Source organism: Mugil cephalus, chromosome 9, assembly GCF_022458985.1.
Source record: "Mugil cephalus isolate CIBA_MC_2020 chromosome 9, CIBA_Mcephalus_1.1, whole genome shotgun sequence".
NCBI classification, from domain to species: Eukaryota; Metazoa; Chordata; class Actinopteri; order Mugiliformes; family Mugilidae; genus Mugil; species Mugil cephalus.
Genome location: NC_061778.1, coordinates 11,407,315 through 11,433,697, shown reverse-complemented (window position 1 = coordinate 11,433,697; position 26,383 = coordinate 11,407,315). Strand labels below are relative to the sequence as shown.

The following is a 26,383-nucleotide window of genomic DNA, read 5'->3' as shown; positions in this document are numbered from 1 at the left end:
TTGTGTAACCTGGAAAAAATGCGAATTATTATTATTTTTTTAAATGACAGGTTTTCAGGAAACGAGTAAAAAAAAGTTTATTTAGACTATTTATGCATTTTCAGTTCTCTAGTTCCACTACATGTACAGAATTAGGACGATACCCATCAAAAATGCAACACAAAGCAGAATTTTACAGATTCGTCATGAAGACACAGAAGAAACTGTGATTATAGGAAACACAGTGTCAGAAACTTTGTGGTAATTTGGTCAAAGACGTTTTTAGAAGATTTATTTTAAATGTAAGTATCATTGTTAAACTAAGAGCAGTCCGTCAAGACAGGGTCAATTAATAATGATAGACCTGCTTTGGTTTTTACCATTTAGATATTTCATGGATATTTAGATTTAAATAGATAAAAATCCTCTTTAGTCAATCATACTACTAAGTACTGACATACTGTTCATGAAATAACGTCAAAAACTGAACAGATCTCATTATCAAGAGTATTTATTTTAACCTTCACATGACCAATATGCCAAAAATAGTGTGTTAATATGCTTTAGGTAGAAAGGCATGGGTGAATTGTTTGAATTTAAAATTATGCATAAGTTGGGTGTGGTCTGAGTATGACCCAAACAGCAACAACAACAAAAAATTAGCCCCAGCTGAAGCGCTGCTCAAACGCTCATTGATGCTGTTGTTGACTTCGTCCTTTGAAAATGTAACCTTGTGAAACAAACAAATGCACATGTCACCATTTCAGGTCATGTATAATATTCGTTGAATGTCACGTTAGCTTCCGCTGAATATTGATAATTTTTTGCCCTTTCGACACTAGTGTGAAGGTAGCTTCAGGTTGCTAGCTGTCAGCCAAAATGGCGGCAGCCACAGCCACTCGTGTTGAGCTTCAAAAGTGCTCTTGAGGTGTCCTGGAGGTGACATAACAGAGGGTTCGTCCATCTTTATATACAGAAAGTGGGTACACTCAGTTTATTTGTAGTACATAGCTTGTTCTTAAAATAAAATGTGTTGACAACTGTGTTAGCTACGTTCCTATAATAAATATATACGGCCAGACCAAAGCAATCTTACATACAAGTAGAATGATATTTTGGGGGCCCTCTTTGAATGATAATTGTTTGATCTCGACCTTCTTTGGCGCAACAGCAGGAGCTTTATTCTGAAAGCATTATCCGGAAGTGAATCTACTTGTAATTGCCTGTAGTTGGCGGAGATCTGTGGCAACCAGAGCCAAGTGTTCAGCAGCAGCAGCAGCAGCCCAGTGCGTCGAGCAGAGATGGAGGGAGAGCTGACCGGCTCTGAGCTCATGTAAACCGGACTGAAGGACACCAGCCGAACCGGGGAATAACCATGTTTGATCCCGAACAGTGATCATCCTCAGGACAGGACCAGGATCAGAGACACTGATCGGCGTCATGAAACCAGTCCTGTATTGAGGTGAGAGCTGCTGGCACCGCTGCGTTTTTTTTTTTATTTTTATTTATTTATTTTTTAATTTATTTCTTATTTAGCGCGTCTGGGCCATCCTGACGTTTATGTTTTGACATTTCGCGGAGCGTTTTTTTTTTGTGTGTGTGTGTGTGTGTGTGTGTATATATTTATGTATGTGTGTGTGTGTGAGCAGTGAGGAGAAAGACATCGTGATTTGTTGAGGACAACAACAACAAACCTCCAGGTGCTGAGGCGGAGAGGAGGCTGCTGTGTTTTGTTCTTAAACCCCGTTTCATCCACACAGTCAGCCTCTGCGCCGAAACCTGCGTGAAGAATCGGCTTCTGATAGAGAACAAGTGCAGGAATGGTGTTGTGGTGTGGGCTTGTTGTCGGTGTTGGGCACGGTGTGCGTGAGGCTTCCTGGACATGAGGGGGGGTCTCGGTGGAGAGGGGCTTTTCCGATAATCCATTTAATAGAGAGTAAAGTGCGGTCAGTCACAGGACGAGTCGGGGGCCTGATATGATCTGATGTGTTGTGATGAACGGGCCTCCTCGACATGGTCATAAAAGAAGCAGTGCACCGACTCGTGACTCGTACTCAGGCTCCCATTCATCGCCTGCTTTCTGGACCCGGATCTGTCAGCCATTCAGCAGGAGGCTGCTGTCGATTCCCATTCATGAAGTCCAGTCAGTGCGCAGCCTGCACAACGATCCACTGTTGGCTTTAAATAGGCTCTCCGGGCCTGCAGTAGGCCTGTTTTAGGCCTGCTATTGACTTTCTCTCATGTGTCTTTTTTATAAGCTGCACTAGGCAGTCGGTTAATTTGAAGCTTAATAAGCCTGTTTTAACAGGGCACAGACCTGCTCATATTTATTCTGTTCGTATCAGGCTCCACGGCAATAGTTGTGATATTACATTGACACAATCAAAGCAAACAGCTTGTTAATTTCCTTATTCTGTAACTAAACCCTATAATTCATCTGTTTCAAGCATTTAGACTACTTTATGCCGGGCATCTGGCATATTTTTAATTATATATTGACCTAATGGAAGAACATAACCCTATCATTTCCATATTCTTTAACTAAATACCGCAAAACCGTATCAGGGTGTCAGTGTCACATCCTATATAATCAGCATACCTATAATTCCCAAACTTTCTCACAAATGGGCAGAATAACATGAACAAGCAATTAACACAAAAAGTCAGTTTCATGCATTAGACCACTTTAATATTGTCATTATGTACATACGAGGCTTTGTTTCTGATCCCGTTTTGTAATTTTTACTGTGAGCAAAGTTAAAGTGATCCTACACCACTCAGATTAGCCGCTATTTATATACCCTATCTACCAGAAACGCCACGGTATAATGAAATTCAATACAATCCATTGTACAAAAACACATTTGCTGTCCTTTACATCGCTGCATGATTTGATCATACTCATGTAAAGACACACTGCATCATGTCATTAACGTACAGTGAAAAGTCAGGTAAAAGCCTGAGAAGCAATGAAATGTTGCTTTGACTTGACTTTATATTTCAGGGCTGAGGTGAAAAAAACCCCACATGCAGTCAGTTTCCTCATCACAAAAAACTCACAAATTATCTGTCATGACAGTATGATATTTATAGTGTTGAGTCTTTGTCTTTCAGAAGAGAAGCTCGTACTTCTTATGTGTTTGTAAATCAAATGTTTATGAATAAAAATGTTAACAGCACATTCAGGGTTAGTGGTACTGTTATTTGTCCTTTATCCGACCCTGGACTCTGTCATTTAGGATTAACTACATATTACCCAATGCTTAGGCAAATATGTACAATATCATACAACACTGTGCAATCCAAATAGTCACAATAGTGTCTCTTGCATAGTTGAATCAACACCTGTAAACCCACTTCTCAATGCAGTGTGAACTGCTAAATAGGGGACGTTGTAGATATAATGCTAAGACACTTTGTTAAGTCCATTATCCGTAAGGTTTTACCACTTTTATGTATGTAGCCTTCCCTATTATCTGCCATGTATTAGACCAATAATGACTTAAAGAGTGAATTATTAGAATCTTTACACAAGTTTAATTTTAATTCAACCTACTTTTGGCTACGCATCACTCAAATGGAAAAAGAATTATTACCTAATACATTAAACACAAAAAATGAAGTGTTAACAGAAACACAGTCGCGTTATGTTACAGCACACAAGTGCAGTTCGTTCTCTGTTTTTTACATCAGACTCGCTGTGTGACTCCCAAATTTAAAACCCATCTACTGCGGCAACAGACACACTCGGCGCTCGCGCACAGGTCGGACAGCGTTTCTCCGTCTGCGTACGACTCTGCGAGAAGCCCGTGGTCATCTGTGAAATTAGTTAGACCTGGTGGGTGAGAGACAGGAAATGGAAGTCAGCGGCGCAATGTGCATCTCCCACGCGCTCTGTCCTTTATCACTGGCTGCCATATGGATGCCTGAGCTCACTCAACATTTACATTGTGAATGCGTGCCAGGGGAAGCACTAGAGAGTGAGACAGGAGAGAGAGCCTGTAGAGGACACACTAATTGGTGCATTTAATATCTTTGTGATGAGACTACCTACATTATTAGACATGGCTGTATAAACCCACAGGTAAACTTGTGAGCACTGCTGGGTGTGTTAGGGTTTTGATTCGGTCCTCAGGAATGTCGCCATCTTCTCCTCAAGTCTGGGTTCTTATCCTCTGTTGTATCAGTCTGCCCGTGCACTGATAGCCTAATGCAGGTGGGTGTATCAGTGTCTGGATCGGGGCTGTGTATCTTTCACATGTCTGTCTGTGGGCCTCCCAGCCTCCCAGCTAACAGAGACCCCCTCCCGCCTGGTGGTCCTGACTCATGTTGGGGCTGATAGGAACCTGTCCACCAGGACAGGCGTTCAGGCGTATTAGGGAGGGGACGAGGTTATCGGTGCTGAGGTCAGAGGTCGCTGACCGGCTGCTCTGAAGTCAGCACATCAGAGGTGGGAGTCTATCACTCACTGCTGACCCCTGTTTCTGCTCTTATTCCTGCTCCTGCTTCCCTCATCATACTCCTCAATCTCCAGCCTCTCCCTTCTGGGGTTTATTTTCCTTTAATCTCATGTCTACATCTTCTCTGCTTTTCCTTCCACCTTCGTCATCCTTTCTTCTTCATCCAGCGTTAAACCCGCCGTTCCATCTTCCTTCCTTGTTGTCTCCTACACACACCTGCATGTCAGCTGCAATAATCTGTATTTTGACTTCTGCGTATGAGTCACTTTTTGTCAGTGTGACTTTCCTCTTGCGTGTCAGTGTCTGCTTTTGATTCTGTCCTTCTTCAGCAGAGAGCATCAAAACAAAACAGACATCCTGTTCATTCAGCTAACCGTGTCTCAGGTCACTGTGCTGCAAAGTCAGACTTAATTTAAGCTTTTGTTGGGGTTATTTAAAACGCTGCTAGTAATTTGTTGTTTATTTGTTGTTATTGCGCCCATAGTTACAGCAGATTGTTTTTAATATGCATTTAATTAAGTATTAGTTTTATACTCTTAATTTTGACAATTCAGAATCTATTTGACCAGTTCTGATCAAGCAGTGATGCTAAAAATCCACTCCTTCAATCTTCTCAAATGGTGTTTTTATTGTTTTTAAATTTAATTCAATTTACCTGAATCTTTGAATTTTGGACTGAGGGTCAACAAAACCATTGTGAAGATTTTTTTTCATAAATTAACTCGATAACTTGATTAACTTCACAAAATAAATCGACTTGATGTCTTTTGTTTGTTCCTACAAACAAAAGTCACTGATTGGCCCCCAAGCAACGCCCCTACAGTTAAAGAAATGAAGCCGGCAGTGTATGACCAAACGCTGCAGTTCCTCAAATGGCCACACGAGGCTCCAAAGCTGGCTCCAAAAGCTAGCCAGAACTACAGAAGTACATTTTTACATTACTCAGCACTTTAAATTACATCAAAGTTATGGAGATTTTTTTGGGCATGGCAGCTTGTAATGATATGTGGATGCAGGTAGTCGGCTGTTTGCCTCGGCTCCACCACCATTTTTGGATTACCAAGGAGTCAGACACTACCAAGATGGCGACGTTCTGAACCACCCATACTGAGCTTCAAAACCACTCTCCTGGTTTAGATTTTTTGTTAATTTTATTATTATTATTTCAAATAATTTGGAGTTTTGATATTACTTTAATGTCGTTCATGTAAATACTAAACCAAGTGTGCGAAAATCATTGTGAATATGTATAAAGCCGTGTTGTTTTCCTGTTTTCCTCCTCGGTGTCTGTTATCCTTAGATATCGCTCCAAGTCTACGTGCTGCAATATTTACATCTTATATAAGAAGAAATAATTAATGGATTCACATAGCGCTGAAAGATGCTGTGTATGTAACGGGCTGTACTGTACTGAGATTGCTGCTAGCTGTGTGCTGTGCTGTGGAGCAGGCTAATCTTAGAAAACATGGCAAGGCCCAAACTCCCTGGGGTGGGAGCACAACATCACCAATCATCCTCATCAGCCAATCACCGAGGGTGTGCTGCTGGCATGAAGCAGCTCGCAGCATAAAGACGTCTGTTAAACTGCATGTACAGTGTTTATCTCTGAGAAGTATGCACAGCTTTGAAAACACAAATTCGTGTACATCCATTATTCTTGGCCACTGTATCGTTTCCCCCGGTAGCTCCATACGACTGCCCACAACACCACAGTATTAATCAGGCGTGTGTAATTCCTGGCTCTGCACAGTTCGGTCCTGTGAGGGCTCCACGAGCAACATGAAGTGAACGGATCTTGTCCGATGTGTTTTGCAGGCTGTAGCCGATCACTTCTCCCTGCGCAGTAATGTCTCTTTCCTCTCCTCCCCAGTCAGTTTACAATTACAGTCAGAACTCCCAAACATCTGACAGAGATATCTGCCCCGCTCCCCCGGGTAAAGAACCAGCAGGAGGAGGAGGGGGCACAGTAGTGGTAGATTTGTACAGCAGATCGGGAAGAGATGCGGGAAGGATGGAGGTGAACAATTTTAGATTCCCCATGACTCCCTTTAGTCGTTTTTTTTTTTCTCTTTGCATCCGGTCCGTTGGAGCTGAAGTCTGAGGAGAGTCTTGGGGTTGTGAGAATCTACATGGTGCCTCTGCTCCCCCTTGTCCCTCAGTACGTCTCCCTTTCTTTATGCTCCCCTTGTCTCCTCCACCTCCACACATTTACTGATTATTTTAGCAGCTGGCCTGTGGAGAAAAAACATGCCCCCACTCCAGAGGTGGAAAACAGTACTCTGATCTTTAAGTACCAACGCAGCAATGTCAAAATACTCTATTATGAATAAAGGGCTTTGTTTGAAATCCTGCTTACGCAAAAGTATAGTCATGATAAGACAAAAATGGATTTAATATGAAATAAACATGACATTGTGAAAATGGTTGCACATTCTGATGGACATGTGCCTTTCTTGTTCTTTTTTGTTACTAACTCGTAGCGCTCTTTTTGAGCGCTGTTGTCCTGTTTCCAGTAAATTGCAGACGGACAAGGTTCGCAGCTATCTTGCAAAAATAGTTGAGTGCTTAGCGGCTAAATGGAGAGATATTCCCCTGAGGATTTCCTGTGAAGCTTGCCCTGTTGGTGATAGTCCCAAAAGGTCCCATTAAAAACACCTGTGCGCTGCTTTTTAACAGAAAAGGGGGGGATTACATCATACTTTTTTCTAAATATTTTTCAAAAATACTTCTCATAAAGCACCTGATGTGTTGCTTCTTGAAGTTTGTTTCTGGGGGCGAGATGAGCTCAGTGTTGCCTCTTATTCAAATGAATGTAGTGAACATTCAGTATCAATGTTTTCTGCAAATTGCCAGATATGTTAACAACAGTCTAATTGATGATCTTAATAGAAAACATAATGTCACATTTGAAACTGATAAAGAGTCCAGTTACTGCTTCATGCTAATGTGTCACAAAGCAAAAAACGTCAGTAACAGCTGTGTTTCTCTTATTTTTGCTGTCTCTGCCATCATTTTTTTTTATCCCGGTGTGCCTTTTCCATATGTCGTCAGCTGCAGTCTGCTGAGCCTTTAGAAAACCATAATGCTGTCCACTTCCTCCTGCGTCTCATGGCTTGAGTTTCATGCTGACTCGATGAGTGAATGTGTGTGTGTGGGCGCCGCGTACAGTCAGTTCAGTATCCTTGAGAGAGGCACATCCTCATCTTTGCGGAAGGGCAGGAGTTTGTGAAATGCACCTCGCGGTGTATTGTTGTTTTTCTGCTGAATGAGTAGAAAGTTGGCCCAGTGCAGGTTTTTAAATAGCTGAATGGGTATCGACATGCTCGCCAGCACACACACACACACACACACACACACACACACACTCGCACACGCACACGCTCAATCACAAGGGTAGTGGGGTGATTATTGCAACAACACTGGGTGATTAGTAGCTTCACAAAAATCTTGTGTGCCCTGAATGAATGAGTATATGAAAGAATCATTCATGAATGACTGAAAAATGATTAATGGAGAATAACACATTTAGTAATGTTTTATAAATCAGGCAGTTATACAAACATTTTGCATCACCAGGTTGTAATGCATGTTCTCATAAGTCCTAGTCTGAAGTTTTAGGGTTAGGGTTATTATGGTGTTCATTTATTAAAGGGTTTGTAATTTTAGTCGTTAGCAATGGATTTTAGTCCAGATACATAGACTGTATGTAAATATGGACAATGCATCCCCACTTCCTTGCATTGGCCACCTTCCGAGTGCACTGGCGTTTTCATTGCATTAATACTGCGCTCTGCTCCACCTCAACCAATACAAGGAAATGTTGGATTATACACTGTACTTATTTACACTGTAAATATTACTTTATTGTTTATTTACATTTATTTTTCCTACTTTCACTGTGCAATTGACATGGCAGATTGTAGTCATCATGATGTCACATCCTGTGTCTATAGCGTCAAATAATGATGCGGAAATGAGAGAAACCACCCTTAAAAAATACTGAAAAAATATATAATATGTGTATTTTAGTGTTTTAGTTTGACCCAAGTCCCACCCACTAACATGGAGGAGGTGGAGCAATAGTGCAGCTGGTCACAATGGGGACCTAGTTTGGCTTCACCATCATCATTTTCAGTCTATGGTTCAGTATGGTTCACCAGTACGTTTCCAGAAGGTCGGTGGTCTGTGGAAGCTCCCGCCTCTACCCTGGCGTCTCCCACATTACAAAAACATGGACGTTAGGTTAATTGGTGATTCTAAATTGGCCGTAGGTATCGTGGATGGTTGTTTGTCTTGTCATTGTCTGCGTGATTTATTGGAGCATACGCTGCCTTTCTCCTAGTGCCAGCTGGGAAAGGCTTCAGCCTCTTGCAAAAACTCTCCATGATAAGCGTAATAGATGATGGATGGAATACCACTGAATGTTACCTCAGCATATTTTACATTTTGTCTGAATGACTGTGCTTGGTTTCCAATTTCAGTTAAACGCTTACTTTAAAATCTTTACTGAATCAGCAGGCAGAGTTTCCTGTTATTAATCAGATCTTCTCGGTTTGTTTCTGTCTTTTGTCTTTACCTGTTTGGGCGTGTTTCTGTCAGCCATGGGACCATGGGAAATGAGCAACAACACCACAGTGCTGCTTATCCGTGGTGCTTCACTACCCATCCATCTAATCAGTGTGAAATTCTCAATCAAAACAGCCTCACGTGAGACCCCGGACCACCCACCTCTGCACACTAGTTTATTTAATTAAAGAAGTGAAATGAGGCGTTTTGACTTTAGATTCCTTGGGGACATGAACCCTATAATAATTCCTCTAATCTCACCGTTTCCTTTCTTCCTTTCTTGTGTCTGTAACCATCACAGCATTCTTCTGAATTTTTGACACCAGGTCTCAGCATCAAGCATCAAGAGTTCATTACCATATTGTCTCTCGGATCTGTCACGTTGTTTGTTCCAGATCAGTGGGAGAAGAAATAAGAGGAAGCGATTAGGTTCTAGTTGAACATGTGTGTCGGACTTAATTCCAGTGGAGATTTTTTACTTTTTTTTTTTTTTTGCGCTAATCCTTTCTGAAACGACATCCCACACTGATGCTTCTGAAAACGAAAACATTGCCGCTTGCGGGAGAAATTCCAGGAAACTCTGTGGTGCAAATGTATGTGAGATTTGGTTTAGGAGTGCAATTTCAGTAAGCAAACATTTGAGCTCTTATTGTGAGCGAACTGCCAAGAGAAACCCATCAGCTCTGAGAATAAGCTTCCACCGCTCGGGGAGCGTTGGCCGTCCCCGTGCGTCTGTCGCTCAGTCTGCCCACTCCCATCATATCGTCTTTTTATCTGCATGATTTACAGCAATAATCAAACCAACGTGTTCCTCGTTGTTTGGCAGTATTCACTCACGCTGTGCTAGTCACTGATGTGCAGAGGCAAAGGCAAAGAAGGGGGGGTGGGAGGGGGGAGTGAAAATCGTCACTGGATGCTGCTACTGGTATGACTCTGTGTCTGAGTTTTAGCGCTGATGTGATGTGGTTTGGCAAGGCTGGAGCCACAAAGGGAAGCGGCGCTGTGAACTGAACACACACAAACACACACACACACACACACACACAAACACATGCTGGGGAGCATGAGAAGAACCGTTGTCTCAAAATAAAACTCATTATTCAAAAAGCACCAACAGATGAAAACGAGGGGAGATGTACGATCAGTTTGCGTTGAGTTGCAGTTGCGTTAACCTGCTCTGACAGAACACTTCTGGATAATTCACATAATCTGAGTGCATGTCAGAAGTCATCAATTGGCGAGGCTCGCGACTGATAAGGGGCCGAGCTTTCCGGATGATTTCCTCTTCGATCCGTTGTCACATGGAATCTGCTCATAAGGCGACTTTGTGACATGCGAAAGCCTGCGAGTTGATCTTAAACTGACACAGAATCTGGACTCGTCAAAGTGAATAAAGTTGCATCCGGGGGAAATGGGATGTAGCTTCCACCGGGGACACTGAGGTCCTGTCCACTGTGGTATTTATGTTCTTTGTAAGTGCATCTTAGTTAATGGCATTTCACAGCATGTTTGGGATAAATAAGCATCCTAAAACCCACTGATTATCGAACAAATGTGTCATGCATAACTGAAAACAGCCCTAAGTTTTTTTTTTTTGGAGATGCGTTGTTTTCACAGGATGGAGACCATTATGTTGGGAAAAACTAAACATTTGACCAAAGGAACAAGATTAAACTAATCTAATAAAACAATGTTGAGACGTCTCTCGTGGATTGTGTGGCCTTACGGACTCATGAGCTCACTCTTCCGTTTTAAAATCCTGGCTAAGACCCCGGTTGTGACTTTGATGCACGTTTTATATGACAGTGTAAGAGAGGTGAAAGTTTTGATGTCATGTTGACGTCACATCGCAAGAAAAACTCAAACTTTGGCAGTGTTTATTCAAACGAATTCCACGGAAAATCAGCAAACAAGGACCTCATTTTCATAGATATAAATATTATAATGACAAACACAAGCTGGTTCGCAGTCTGCTCCATTCACACATATTTTATTCTTTGCACCATCGCACATGCAGTCTGTTCCACAACTGTTGTATGTGTGATCCAAAGCCAGGAGGTACACCAATACATGCTGTATTTGTAGCTTCCACATTATAACACTCTGCTTCTCTTCCTGCCCCTCAGCCTCTCCTCGGTGGGTTGGCATGGCCCAGTGATGAACGGAGCGGTGGTGCCCGGTAGCCCGGAGCTCTCCTCCTCGTGCCCACTGCCTGACTGGCGAGAGTTCTGCGAGCTCCATGCCCGAGCATCTGCTGCAGACTTCGCTGACAAGTTCCAGCGCTTTCTGTCGGAGAACCCGTGCTACGACTCACCCGGCGCGGATGCCAGCTTCTCGCAGCACTTTGCCCACCACTTCCTCGAGTGCTTCTCTGCAGCGTTGACCCAGGCCCGGGAGAACCAGGCGTCCTCCCCGGGAGAGGACGGGACGAACTCTGCACCCAAATATAGCATCGTCCCTTTCCTGGGAATCCAGGGTTGCCCGTTGTCCTACGGCCACGACCTCTACCAGAGACGCAAGGACGCCGGGGCTTCAAGTGAATCTCTGGACAGTATGGACAGCGGAGGGGGAGGGATAGACGGGGGAGGCAGTGGCACCGCCGCCTCCCGGGGCCCTCAAACAAACCACAAGGTGTCTGCTCTGGGACAGTCCCGCAGCTCAGAGGACGTGTCAGTCAGTCACCCGAAGGCTCGCTTCAAGAAGGGCTTCTCCCTGAGGAACATGAGCTTGTGCGTGGTGGACGGGGTGAAGGAGATGTGGCACAGACGGGCCTCCCCTGAACCCGACGCCCCCGCTGGGACCAGAAGGTCCAACGGGGCAGGAGGAGGAGGTGGAGGAGGAGTAGGAGGAGGGGGAGGGGAGGCTGCAGGTGGGGAGAAGTGGTCCCAAAAGCTACGGCTTCCTAGGGGTTCCCAGGGCCACAAGGCCGAGCTCCTGGAAATCCAGAGGGAGGGAGCGCTGAGGTACATGGTGGCCGATGACACAAACTGTATGGGTGCGGTGCAGTGGCAGAAGTGCCGCCTTCTGCTGAGGAAGACGAAGAGGGACGAAGGAGGCGAGAAGTTCCTGCTGGAGTTCTACGTACCACCCAAGGTACGCAAGCACATTTAGAAATATCATGCTCAGTAGAAAAGAAAAAGTCGTTACATCTTCAACTTTCAGAATGAACAGCCAGCTGCAATTTACATTATTATTAATTAAGTGACTTTGTGTGTTGTGTTATTGTAGAGCCAAAACAAGTACTTTGGATATCCGAAAAGGGCTTTATTGGCCTTTATTTAGGACTGCGTGCAAAAATCAAATTGAAGATTTAGAGAAGTACTAAGCCCCGACCAGTTCCGAAAACATTGTTATCTGCGGCTCCTCTTCAATCCCAGATTTAAATTCAGCCTGATGATCTCGCCCTGCTGACGCTGAGCAACGCGGGTCAAACCACACACTCACATGCATGCATGCGCCTAGCACATTTGTCTATATGGGATTTCCAGATCATTGCCCCTGACCTTAAGTAGGCCATGAGGCTGTGCAGCTGAGTGTGTGTAAATCTGCCACTGTCCTTTGATCATGGCTGGTGGGAATGTGGGGATAAGGCTGCGGGGAGGAGGAGAGGGGTAAGGACAGGTGGGAGGCAGGCGTGGGAGGGGCTGGGAGTTGGACGGAACTGGCAGAGAAAACCGGAGACTCTGTGTGTGAGAGAGAGAGAGAGAGAGAGAGAGAGAGAGAGAGAGAGAGGAAGCTGTTACATTGATTTCCATGAAGCGAAGGGATCACAGAGTTTCCCTTTCGTGTGCAACAAAATAAATATTGATTCCTTCCTCTTCCTCAGCAAACTAAAAACAGGAACCACAATAGTTTTGTGACTCATTTAAACTCTGCCCGGTCGCAAGAGGAATGTGTAAAACAAAACTTAATAATTGAGCTTCAGCAGTTTCACATGTTGTGTTCTATTAATGTCCACACATGGGAAAATGATTATCAGCCGTGGACGAGGGAGAGACTTCAGAGCTGCGGTCGCAGCCTTGATGAGGCATTAATTAAACGCGCAGGCCTGCTCGGCAGACACTCTCCGAGTTGTTTTATCTCTGCCATCCTATTCACATCTTACAAATCATAACAGTGCAGAGTCAACAGTGTTGGAAAAGATAGACTGACTCATAAAATCTCGCTCCTGCCTGCTCCTGGCTCCTGGCTCCTGGCTCCGTCCCTGTCAGGGCCATCAATCTGCCAGCTGCTCTGCGAGGCAGAGACACTGCAGCACGCTAACTGCCTGCATTATGACACAGCAGCAGGCCCTGAGCTGACCTGCTCTGTGCTTCACACCGCCCAAACTAACATGCAAGAACTACAAGGGAGTAACAGTTGTAACACATCAGAGGTCTAGGATCCTAATGAAGCGTCAGAGAAACACGGACGTTAAGTAAAGATTCTAAATGTTTCATGCGCTGGTAAGAGGTCATTAAAATTTCAAATATTGCCCGAGAAAATGCCACATTTTTCTTTTTTTTGTCACTTTTGACACGTCCCGGCAAGTGTTCAGTGTGAAAGTTTTTCTCGTGTGACGAGCTAGTAGGCCATCAGAGTTTCAGTTTTAGCTGCTCAGGCTTTTAGACACCCGCCTCTCTTATTAATTGAAATAACGCATTTGAAGCTGCACTGAAAATGAACATTTTTGTTTTAACCCCAGATTAATAGTGATCTGCGTCAGGTGAACAGGGTTGCACGTGGCGATTAACCCGCAAATAACTATCACGTTGAATGTGCAAATTTCCTCAGCTTCGTGCAAGTCGTACTGTCACGTGATTTAATCTCACCACTCTGAAAACCAGTATGCGACAACTAAGAGCTGGTGGAGACTGAAGCAAGAGCTAGACAGCGCTTTGCAAACGAAGTCCACACTCCAGATAACTCCTGGAAACCTGGGCGGCCACAGCGCAAAATAAAAAAAATAAGTTCCTTTTGTTTTCTGCATGACCTCAGGTTCTTGGTTGGAGCATACACTGTTGTGTGCACCGGTTAGCCTGTTCAACATTATGCCCACTGAATGGAGAAGCACAGGAAATGGTCAAATGGTTTAATACAGGAAGTGGTTTTTGACATCTGATCCAAAGAAAGGACTTGTGGGCGTGGACGTCAGAAAAGCTGCACAGGCGGATGGAGATGAGAACACTGGTTCTCCAGACAGATCAGCTGATAAGCCCCTGCCAGACTATCAGTCAACCTCCTCCTCGCTCCGCCCCCCCCCCCCCCCCCCCCCCCCCCCCCCCCCCCCCCCCCCATACACACACACAACACACACACACACACACACACACACGCCGCCTCGTACACGCTCACCGGATCTGTTAAGATTATCGTCTGGATCCAACTCTCTGCAGAGGGCAAACTGCGGCCAGAATGTTTTCCGTGTTCACCCCTCTTGTAAACTCCTCCTGTTTTCTGTTTGTTAGTCAGTCAGCAGGAATAATCGCTGAGATGCTGTGAGAAATAGGAGCCTGATGAAAAAAAAAAAGAAAAAAAAATCGAGCCGTGGAGTTATTTTTGCAGATTGTGCAGTCTTTGATAAACTCTTCCCTTTAATGCTAAGGCCGGTGAGTTATTTAATCTGGGGGTGTAGTGCGTTGCTGCTAAGCCTGTACCAATAATTTTGACTGTATGTTGCCCCTTAATTATCATGTGTGAAGGAGAAGTTTGAGGGTTTGCAGGCTGTTTTTTTTTTTTTTTTTTGTGCATTTCACAGTAAAGACAGAGTAAAGCGGTCCTATTTCAACACACACCTCTAATTTAAAGCTGTAAGTAGGGCCTTTTCGTACGAAAATATACAGCTTCTGCTTTTACAAGTTTTGCAGTTTGCACCTACACGGTGTAACACAGCGTGTAATTTAACTCTGGACAATTCATAATTGAGTATTCTGGGTTTTGGTGAAGGTACAAACCTTTATAGCCACACAAGGAGTGGTGATTTTTGTGTTTCCTAGAGCGGAAGTGATAAAAAATGTTACCAAATGAAATGTCTCATTGCTTATTGGAAACAGGGGTGTCCATCCGCAACTTATTCAGCTTAAGAGAAGTGGAGTTTGTCTGTCTTCAGTAAACATTACAAGGACTTTAAACCAAGATGTCCCCCTATTTTTGGACAGTTAAATTAGTTTTTTCTAGTAGTGGTGTTTCCTGTGTTTCTATGCAGTAGTGAAAAGTAAATATGCAACTGAATTTATGTATTTTTTTTTATTATTTTTATTTCCTACACTAATCTAGAGACCTGTTTATCTCATCTGTTGGAAGTAATTTACAAATAAGAATTTTGCCTCTAATATTTGAAGTTATAACATACAGGTGCAGCTAATTTAATATGAACATTGACAAGACTGCTTTCATGCTCCTTCTAGTCCTCAAAGCCCAAAGTGAGCATCCCTCTGTCAGCCATCGTGGAGGTGAGGACCACCATGCCGCTGGAGATGCCTGACAAGGACAACACCTTTGTTCTTAAGGTAGAATCCGCACGGATTTTAACACAACAGCACTGGCATTAGTTAAAATGCTCCACACGAATAAAGCACACGCAAAAAAAAATAAAAAAAATAAAAATAACAGGTTGTTGGAAAATTAGGTAGCGCACGTCTTTGCTGAGCTTACACAGAATTTTCCGTGTTCTGTATCCTGATGTGGTCCGGTGAACAGAGCTCAGTGTGTGACTGCAGTGTTTGGCCGCTTCCGCAGGTGGAAAACGGCGGGGAATACATCCTGGAAACCATTGACTCCCTGCAGAAAAACTCGTGGGTTGCTGACATCCAGGACTGCATAGACCCCGGGTAAACCGCCAGATAAATATTTGCTGTTGACTGAAGATGCAGAGAAGAGGGGGGGACAGATAGAGAGGGAGAGAGTGCATGGGATGGGGAAGGAGGGGAAGCGCGCACACACAGTCATTAATCATCCAATTAGTGGAGTTTTTGACAGGTTGCTTGAGCATAAACACGGGCTCGCTTGCACCGCTGAGTTTGTCGGCGCAGCTCAGGACATAAACAGAAAGATTATTTGTGTCGGTGTGTGCAGGTTGTGTGTAGAGCTGTGTGTTTCGTGTGTGTGTGTGTGTGTGTGTCAGGATCCGGCGATGTTTGTTTGCACACGTGTACGCATCATGTGTATACGTTCTTGTGGTTGTCCTGACCCTGCCTGCTTGTGTACAGGGACAGCGGCGATGACATTGAGCTGGCGTCATGTCCTCATGGTCAGGCCTCCAAAGACTGCTCCATGGTGGCCTCTTGCAGCTGTGAGCTGCTGTCTGAGGGTGAGCAAAGACTCCTCTCTGCTCTCCCCTACAGCTCTACGCGTTAAGTGACACTTACATGTTTTGATTCTGATGATGTGTTAATGCATAAATTCGTGTTTAGGTGTGTACCGTGCTGCAGAGAGGTCGTGCTCCACAGCGGCAGAGCATTACAGCGCCCCCTCAGTCCGTTGCAGGGAACCTCCTTTCACCCAGCACCCATCCCACATGCCTTTAGAGCGCTTCCTCCAGTCCCCAGAGGCCCAGGGCTCCAACACTTCTGCAGGTGATAACGCACACAAACACTTTCCTCACTAGATAATCCAAACAGTCGACAACCCATGAGCGTAAATATAAACACGGGACGATTACAGATGGAGAAATATGAAACATAAACGTGTGTGTGTAACGCCGCTCAGGTGGTGGTGAAGGAGCAAAAGACTCAGATGGAGATGCCAGCTTGGCGGGTTACCCGTGGTTCCATGGCACGCTGTCTCGAGTGCGCGCCGCTCAGCTGGTGCTCGCGGGCGGAGCCAGGAGCCACGGGCTGTTTGTGATTCGCCAAAGCGAGACGCGGCCGGGGGAGTACGTCCTCACCTTCAACTTCCAGGGCAAAGCCAAGGTGAGATGATTGGAGGGAGGAGGAATGGTTCATGTGATTGTGTGAGCACTGTTTAAAGTTTTGCAGCAGGCCGAGTTGTTCGGGACCTGGGAGTAGCTGCAGTAAAGTTTCGTGTCCTCCTATGTAACATGATCCTCGCACATCACATCCTGCCAGCCGGTAGTGTTGAGGAAGTGTCAGCTGCCTTCCTCTGGTGTGAGCCCCAGCGTTGTGACGCTGAGCGAGATAATGCTCTGACCTCTGTGCGGTCTGTTTATTTCAGATGTTCACCGTGTCCCACGATGCAGTGCTGTCTTTCTACGTTTTTTTTTTCTTTCCCTGTCCCGTTTTCATTAACTGTCTCGTTCCCTTCCCAATATCTCGTTAATGTCCGGCTTTCTAATCTTTTCCCTCCCTCTTCCTCCCAGCATTTGCGCTTGTCAGTTAACGAGAACGGACAGTGCCACGTCCATCACTTGTGGTTCCACACCGTGTCGGACATGTTGAGACACTTCCACGCCCACCCAATCCCCCTGGAATCTGGGGGCTCGGCTGACATCACGCTTCGCTCTTACGTACAAGTGCAGCGAAGCTCCACCACAGGTACTCAACATATACATCATACTCTATAATACTGTTCAGTTTTAGGCCACTGTTGTAGTTCTGATATGCACAGAGTGATCACACCACTCCACTGATCTGGTCGTGGTAACATAACAAGATGCACCAGTCAGCCACAACATTAAAACCACTGACAAGAGGAAGTGAATATCATTGAGCGTCTTGTGACGATAAAATGTTGCTGCTGGGAAACATTCGGACATTCGTATGAATCTACCACACATCTGGATGTGGCCAGGCACCCTCACGTCATAGCAATGACACCAGCGGTTTAACTAAAAAACAAAAACAAAAAACAGCAAAAGGTGTTATCCTGGCCTCCAAATCCCGCAAAACCCAAACTCATCATGTATTTGTGGGATGCACTGGAACAAGCCTGATTAACAGAGGCCCCTCCCCTTAAGCCATAGCACCCAAAGGCCCCACACTAACAACATCCTGTTGCCAGACACCACAGGACACCATCACAAAGCCAATGTCCATTCTCTGATGAGTCACAACTGTCTTGGAGGCACACGGGAGACCTACACAATATCAGGGAGGTGGTCATAATGTTATGCCCAATTGGTGTAAGTAGGAAAAGATGTAAATAATGTGTGGGGTGGCTGAGTTCCCTTTAGGTGCTTGAATGAATGGCTCACAGCCACGCTATCACTATCGCGGCTTAGATCTGTGTCACTGTTAATGTTAGTCGTAACAACTCTGCGCGGATCTTAAGACTAATATTGATATTTGAATGAAGTATTCCTTCGATGAGCCAATACGACGAGACATAACCGTCTCACTGCTGACGCAGACACCATCCGTGCTCAGACTGCCACGCTCTGTGTTTTGCCGCTACGGCCTCGTAGGGAGATTGCAAACCTACAGAAGGTTAAATGTGCTGATGAATACCAGAGGTTTGGCCTTCTAGACAGAGGAAGCCGAGCTAAAACTCACCCATTCCTCCCCCATCCTCATTGCTAACACTGGTCCTGCCATCCACCCTCCTGGCATGGGATAAATACCCTCCTGTACAGGAGAGTGAGGGGGCGATTATACCACAGCAGTTTTGCATGCAGGCCGAGACTCCAGCTCCAACCCACCCTGGTGGTCACAAAGAGGCCCTCTGTTCCACCCAGCGCTGGACACACACACACTCATGCACTCCCTCGCATGCACATAGAGTGAGGATTTGATTCAGGGCGTAAAAAGGCTTTATTGATGCACTGGTCAGCCGTGTCTTTGGCACTAGTGTTGTTGGTGTTATTGCCCACCAAGAGAAAGGATAATAAAGGAGGCCCACACTGCCTGTGTTTACATGCTGCTCTATGAAGGAGCCTTTTACTCGCAAGTTTCCAGGGTAAAACCAACAAACAATTACCAGCAGCACAGATTTATTTTACGTCATTAATGCGCGCATTAAAAGGATTTCTTTCTTCTTTCTTCCGCTGTCTGCTACAGACGTGCCCGTGCCACCGGTCCTCACTCCACCCAGGGATGCAGGCTGCCGGACAGATTTAACCCAGCCTGCTCTCCACCCACCCGGAATCGCACCTGCGGGGCCGCCCTCCGATGCCCCGCTTTCATCGAGCACCTCCTCCTCGCCCACCGCTCTTCCCTCCCTCTCCCGCAGTGACCCAGGTACTGGGGGAGGAGTAGGAGGGGGGTTGCAGAGCCGGAGCAACAGCTCCGAGCGCCTGCTGGAGGCCTCTAGTGGTACGTCGGAGGACTACCACGACGCTGACGGGACTCGCAGGGCCCGAGCCGTGGAGAACCAGTACTCTTTCTACTAAACGACCCAGGGCAGGCGTTCAGTCTTGCGTTTTCAGGCTGGATGAGGTGCAGAAAGTCAGAGGTGACATGGGGGCGCTCTGCAGATGGCGCAAATCACTGGATCGCCTATCATTTAGTTTGTTTTTATTTCATGATGAATTCTCAGATTTGAGCAGGGCGGGAGATGATGCAGAGCAGCGTGTCCACGCTGTGGCTTTGATTCAGAGTCAGCTGTCGAATGTGTGTGCTCTAACAGATAGTAAAAAAAGGGGGGTGGGGGGGTCTACAGATAGAAAATGAGATTTTAAAATGAGGGAGATGGAGAGAATGTAGTGGTGAACATAAGTGTAGGTGGAGGAAACAAGAGGAAGTCAACCAGTGGAGTCATATGGCTTTGATTCACCTCCTCTGACCACTTCCTGTTCACCCTTACCCACAGTTCCCTGGGAGCAGAGCCTGTGTCACCACCCCCGCTGGCGGAATGAGAGTTTGAAATGACCCTGAAAGGAACAGTCCCTCCCTTCAGAGCTCCTCCGAGCTCCCGAGAGCATCCCATTAATGTTTGTAAAGCTGCTTTGAGTCTGTTCCGGATTTCCTCGCTGTCCCTGCGGGTTTTTCCTACAAAGTCCTGCTCCGGGTCCTTGCTCTTCTCTAACATCAGCACAGCAATCATGGGTGTGTTAGTGTTAGTGGGGAGATGTTTTTCTTAAACATGTACAGCCTAAAGGGTCTTAGTGCCTGACAATTATCTTGAACTTGAACTGACTGTTGTCCATAGCAACAAGGAGGGTGACGTCGCCGTCAGCAGCCCAAAAATTAATAATAATTAAAAAAAAGAAAAAAGAAATTCACTTTAAAACTGTTGAAGATGAACAAAACGAGTCTGTACGGACAGGACAGGGTGGCTCCCATTTTAATGTCCTAATGGGTTATTTCTATGAGTGTGTGGTGGTGTATTAGAGTCCAAATATTTTTCAATGATCAGTGTGCTACAGTAGTGTTTCTGAGACATGGTTTTCGGGGTCCCTCCGTCTGGTGGTGGTTCTGTATTCAAATCTCATCATATCAATAACCTGTAGAATAGATACGCTGTTAATATAGAACACTTTGAGGTAATGCCTGGAAGATATTATCATACCAAATCCAGCATTTATCGGAGGGACGTGGGAGTTTTTTTTTTTTTTTTTTTAAGTTTTTTTAAGTTTTTGTTTAGCTTTCTGAATGGTGACAGTATTGTGTACTGTGCGGCCTACAGGTGAACTTGTGGGTGTGAACTGGAACGGTACAGTTAGCAAAACAAAGCGAGCTAGGCGGCCATGCTCGAATGGAAAGGTGTGACGTTGCTGCTTTACCGAATGCAGGCAGCTCAGGCACCACTGAGCTTTTTATGCTAACTTTAGAAGATAATGGGATTTACACAACAGAAAATGCTATGAGTATTCATACCTCAACACAAAACATATTTGTTAGAGTGTCCTAACAAAGGGAAAGTATGATATTTTAAAATATGTGCTAATTAACTGGGAATTCGCTAGTCTGCCTCTTTCCAGGCAACAATGCTAGTGTGACTGAAGATCATTAATTAACACTTGGCTTGTTTTTTTAATACATAGAACAATCAAAGAACAAACATTGTAGACTCTCAAATTTTCAAAAGTGAAAATTTCCAGTAAGGTAAAAATTCACAAGTGGTTCGCTGATGTTTTTCCAGACACAGTGGGTATTATATTTATTCATTGTAATTTAGCTGAATTTTATTTTTTTATAAATTAGTAAATTATACCTTTTCTTTATTCGATAATTAATTTAATGAAAGGATGATGATGAGTCCTTTCATTACATTTTTCCACAAGTTACCAAGTTGTTAGCTTGCTAATCTGTTAGCTTTAGTGTTTTTTTTCTTCTTTTATCAGTGCTGTTTTCACGACTTACTGCTGATGTTACCATACGAACATCAAGCATTTCGTGTACACAACTTCTCACAACCAGGAGTTGTAGGCCACTTGTAGGCAGCGTAAACAAACAAGACATACGTAGTTACTCAACGAGACTTACAGGTGCTAGGCTAGCTCAGCTATATCCCCTTCTGTTTCGTCCTAGTAGGGCCCGTGTAGGATTTGTGAAGGGTCTTTTGTCAGAAATGGATAAAGTATTATAATACTAATAATGTTATTGTCTGTGAAGGTTCTCAGTCATCCAGGTCATGGTAATCCAAAAAAGCGTTGAATAAGGTCAGCTGGACTTGTAGAATTTCTTGAAGACGTTTCGCCACTCATCCGAGTAGCTTCTTCTGTTCAGAACTGAAGAAGCTACTCGGATGAGTGGCGAAACGTCTTCAAGAAATTCTACAAGTCCAGCTGACCTTATTCAACCCTTTTTTGGATAATAATGTTATTATTAGTATATACTCACAGAACAATACATAATGTGGTTCGTTAGCTAAGAATAAGCTCTTTATATCAAAAAAGGGAGTAGTTCCTCCATCGTGGAGTCCACCATGCTGTGCTGCCATGTTTCTGCATCAGACCTTGAAGAATGGCGTTTTTAGTCATTCACAGTCCCCTTGAAATGACTCTATGCCCCACCACTGGGGCCTACCCCCTAGATTAAGAGTACACTCTTGGTAGGAGATGGGTATTGTTGCTGGGTGCACTGCATCTTACACGCTGCGTGTTGTGAATCATACCTTCCTGTTCATTGTATAATTTTACTGTAAAGCATGTCACACACCTTAAAACATAGAAACAGACATATTTCAGATCAATGTAAACGGGCGTGCAAGCAGCTATATAAAATATCCGATACTTATGCAACACTTTGTTCTGTTGGAATAAACATATCAAGAGTCGACGCTTCTTTTCGAGCATGGCCGTTTAGCCTCAAAGGGGACTTCAGACGAGGAGCGGACGGAGCAGTTCATGTGCCAATTTGAATCCTATTTTTGAAACATATTTATTCCTCAGCCTGTAAATTACAGTTTTCCTATTGAGTCTTATTTATGTACAACGGATTGATTCTTCTTGATGAAACATCCACAGTGGAAATTGTCTGTTGCAAGAAACCTGTTTCACATATCACAGCTCTCTCGTGTCTCCATTTTATTTTCTTAACACCCTTAAAAGCTGAACTTTTCTGTTGTCTGACTGAGTTTTGAAGAGTCTGTGCAATTTTGTACAAAGTGACGTACTTGACATACTACTTTATATTTCTGTGAATAAAATGTGAACAAACTATTGCATATTTTTTCGCAGTTATTCACACAGTGTGGATGTCCAGACTGATGGCAAAATGATGAATTAAAGAGTCAGAAAAGCCTTAGGCAAACTAATTATATAAGTAAAAATTAAAATGATGAAAGATTTGAGCGCATATGTCTGACAAAAATATCTCACTTCTGTCTGTATGAATAGATAAATATGAAACCTGGTGTTTTTTTTTTTGGTTTCAGTTCATATTAAATGAAAGCACCTTTGCCCCATAATGACCCTCATTCAAACACATTCAGTTTCACCTCATAAATTTCTTTTTCAGTTACTGATCTAACATCCAAGTTTAAAATGTTTGACTTGTATTGACCACTTCTGTCAGTTTAAAGTCTAATAACACAATCCTACGTTGACTCGGTTTATTCCTATAATATGTGACATGTGAATGGAAACTATAATAATCCGACACACAAACGGCAGCCGTCCTGTACAATCGGAGACGTTCCTAATGTTCATTCACATCCTCCCACACAGTTTCATTGAGCCCCTGGGGCCTTCACTGGCCCAAGATCATTTTCATGTACTCAGATGCCCTCTAGAGGTCTCACCTTATAATGCTGCAGGGGGAAAAAAAAAAGCTCACGCCGAGTAAATGAACCCATGGATTCACTATGAAACGGACACAAACAGAGCAAACAAATAACTAAATCAAACTGCTTTATTAGATCTTCTCTATCGCAGATTAAACTCTTCTAATGTCATGTGACATCTTATATGTACAGTACATTCACATATATACACTTAAAACATCTGGAACAAGATGTTAACATGTGTATAAACTTACTCATAACACATTATCTTCAAATACAAGTACAGTAAAAATGATTAAAGCTTAACTTCCCATCCTTGTGCAGTGTAACTTCTTCTTCTTTTTTTTTTTTGCTTAAGAGTTTTCACTACTAATAGAAAGTACCTTAATTTTGTTTTCAAATTATTGTGCTGAATTTGCAGAGAAACACAGCATTCTCATCTTCACCCCTGAAAATATATACACAAGTAAGCATGAACTTTTACAGGATTAAATGTGAGCTACGATATTTTCTCAAACATGTGCTGGTCGCTTTTTAGATTCCTGAAAGACCTACTGTATATGTTTGAATTACTGCAGGAATAAATAAGTCCACGCCCTGTTAAGTTGTTTGCAGATTTCCAGTTTCCACTTACAGCTCTTTTTATCCATCACTCTAGGTCAGTCTAGATGTGCAGCATTCCTGTTTTTGTGGTCCCCGACCGATGCGTTTTCAGTGAAAGTGATAGACGAACCCCGAAAAGTGGCTCCATGTGGAGATGCAGCTTTAATTTTCAAGACAGATTCAAGAAGATTTCACTGACTGTTAAAGGTCCATATTAGATGCAGGTTTAAGGGTAAAGGCAGACTGTGGATTTTGTCCACCATCATTTATGCTGAATACGTATCGGTAAATGTTTTGCTTCTTATATGAACTGAAAACTTATTTCAGTGTTCATGTGGGCACCTGAAAAAATGTTTTAAGCCAAACTTTAATGCAATGAGTGTGTTTGTGTGGATACATTTCGTTTTATAGTAATATTGTTTGTTTACTCCAGCAACAAACTATCAACTATCAGAAAATGTGCAACTCTTACAAAACACTGAGGTAGCACCCCTACCTCCTCCTCCTCCTCCTCCTCCTTCCCCCTGAGAGTCATAAAGTGCAGCCTGTACCGTTGACACGCTACAGCTTCTATTTCAAGGACTTGCCGAGGCTGGTTAAGATCGCCCCTCCCGCTAACAGTCCCATCATCATAACAAGCTCCACCATTTTCCTTTCCTTCCATTTACTCTGTTTCTCCTTCTGTTTCTGCATGGCCTGCCTCCGGGCTTTCATTTCTCTTTCCTTCTGCAGCTGATCGCCATAGTGCGCTCGATAAAAGGCGTCAAAATCAAATATGGGCCTCCCTCCGACTTGGGTGGAGTGTCTGGCTCTCTGTTGCTGCTGCTGCTGCTGCTGCTGCTGCTGCTGCGAGGACCCTGTGGATCTGGTGGTGGTGTCTTTGGAGGACGGCCTCCCTGCACTTTGGACGTCAGACTGGCTCAGTATGCCCCGGTCGTACTTCCTCCTCAGGTTGACGTTACCCAGCACGTTGTACGCCTCGCTGACCTCGGAGAAGCGCTGTGTGGCCTCCCTGCTCCCCGCGTTCTTGTCAGGGTGGTAGATGAAGGACTGCTTGTAGTAGGCCGTCTTGATCTGGGACTGTGTGGCGCTGGGTGACACTTTGAGGATGTCGTAATAGGCCGTCTTGCTTCTGTGCAGCAGAGCAACACTGTCTGAGCTCCAGCTGTAGCTCCTAGTTGTTGTAGATCTTTTGTAGGGATCAGATTTTAGGGATCTCCGTCTACGTGTGGCGCCTGACCTCTCTGACCCCTGCTCTGCCAGAAAGAAGACAACTGTGCAGAAAGCTCGGAGCTGCTGATGGGTCCTGAAGGCGTCAGGGTGGATGGACAAAGCTCCTCTGGTCCAGGGTGTCAATCTGGAAGGTAGCAGCTTCTCCTGGAGGAGTCCTGTGGAGAGGTACAGGGCTGTCTTACAACTTTGCAGACTCTCTCTGGTTTCAACAAACCCGATGAAACGATACGGAGACGGACCCAAAGAGGCGGCACACAGCAAAGTCACATCTTCCTGCAGACTTCTACTCTTTCCTACTTTGGAAAGTTTGTCTGATTTGCGTCGTGTTGTTTTGATTTTTGACACTTCACGTTCACTTTGGGCTAATTCCTCTTCAGCTTCATTGTTGCCGGAAGCGCAGGTTATCGGGAGACATCCGGGGCTTCCTCCGGTAGGTACGGATCGACTCTGGCTGATTCTGAGAGCGGAGAGCCGGGTAACGCCGCTCCGAAGCCCCTGACCGACCTCTGCCATTTTACCGGAGAGAGAACGAGCCGGTGAGCACGTCCGGAAAACAACTGGAACATCCGGTGCGTCACAGGGCGAAGAGCCAATGAGAGTCAATGTTTACAGGAAGTACTCACCGTGGCCGACCAATCAGCATGCAGAATACGAGATCCATACAAACTATCAATAAACCTCTGTCATAACAAAACATTTCTTTATATTTTCTGTCTAAAAGTAAAGCCAGTTGACAATACATAAAAGGTTAAACACATAAACATAAAATAAAGTTAAACATTGTGGTTTTGATTAGTTCCAATTTCATTGTAAATTGTAAATTGTAATTGCTGATGTTACGTTTTTTTTTAACAGTTATCCAGGTAAAAACAAATAATAAGGGCACTTTTCCAAAATGAAACGTCTGTTATATTGGATTCAAATATACAGATATTGCAGGAGATCAGCATTTATCTTATCAATTCTTGATCACCAGTGATATTTCCTTCAATCTTTTTCATAAAAATAATATATACATACATATATGTGTATAGAAAAAAATGCTTTGATGCCTTCAACATAGAATTCAAGCAAAACATTCACACAAATAGGGCTTTTTAAGGAGTGTTTTTGTCAATGCTTTCATGCAATATTTTTTTTTGTAAATAGTACTGTGCAATATATTTATCCTCACCCCATTACTTTATATACTGTATATATACTGTATGTATTGTTTCTGATCAATATCCCTACGGTGCTCTGAGCCATTGCGCCGAAATTTCATTTGGATGGAAATCTAAATGACAAATGTCTAAGTCTAACATTTTGTAATGCATAGCAGAGAATTTGAGTAAAATTTAGTTAGCAGTACTTATAAAACAAATTTATAATATATATATATGCATAAGAACACATTTTACGTTTTACTTCTTTAACTTGTTTCATTTACTTTGTGTGGATTTTCCCTGCGTGTTTTTTTTTTTTTTTTTTTTTTTTTTTATTAATAAAACAATAACAAACTA

At 43.9% G+C, this 26,383-nt stretch overlaps 2 protein-coding genes across 2 annotated transcripts; one reads left to right on the top strand and one right to left on the bottom strand.

The window, feature by feature from the left end:
* The first annotated feature begins 1,220 nt into the window (after positions 1 to 1,220).
* LOC125013416 (SH2B adapter protein 2) lies at positions 1,221 to 20,957 on the top strand. The gene is made up of 9 exons (XM_047594069.1): positions 1,221 to 1,441; positions 11,132 to 12,098; positions 15,392 to 15,493; positions 15,723 to 15,814; positions 16,193 to 16,293; positions 16,397 to 16,558; positions 16,692 to 16,894; positions 17,302 to 17,476; positions 18,938 to 20,957. Exons 2-9 carry the CDS (start codon positions 11,163 to 11,165, stop codon positions 19,267 to 19,269), a joined length of 2,103 nt encoding a protein of 700 aa, XP_047450025.1. The 5' UTR covers positions 1,221 to 1,441; positions 11,132 to 11,162; the 3' UTR covers positions 19,270 to 20,957.
* Positions 20,958 to 23,159: 2,202 nt separating this feature from the next.
* On the bottom strand, positions 23,160 to 25,631 carry dnajc30b (DnaJ (Hsp40) homolog, subfamily C, member 30b). The gene has a single exon (XM_047594070.1). The coding sequence runs from the start codon at positions 25,392 to 25,394 to the stop codon at positions 24,219 to 24,221; it is 1,176 nt and encodes a 391-aa protein (XP_047450026.1). The 5' UTR covers positions 25,395 to 25,631; the 3' UTR covers positions 23,160 to 24,218.
* Positions 25,632 to 26,383: the final 752 nt, after the last annotated feature.

Coding starts and splice junctions, on each gene's coding strand:
- LOC125013416 (XM_047594069.1), top strand. CDS start 11,163: ATGAACGGAGCGGTGGTGCCCGGTAGCCCGGAGCTCTCCTCCTCGTGC. Junction 15,494..15,722: donor ACAACACCTTTGTTCTTAAG/GTAGAATCCGCA, acceptor CCGCTTCCGCAG/GTGGAAAACGGCGGGGAATA. Junction 16,895..17,301: donor ACTTCCAGGGCAAAGCCAAG/GTGAGATGATTG, acceptor TCTTCCTCCCAG/CATTTGCGCTTGTCAGTTAA.
- dnajc30b (XM_047594070.1), bottom strand. CDS start 25,394: ATGGCAGAGGTCGGTCAGGGGCTTCGGAGCGGCGTTACCCGGCTCTCC.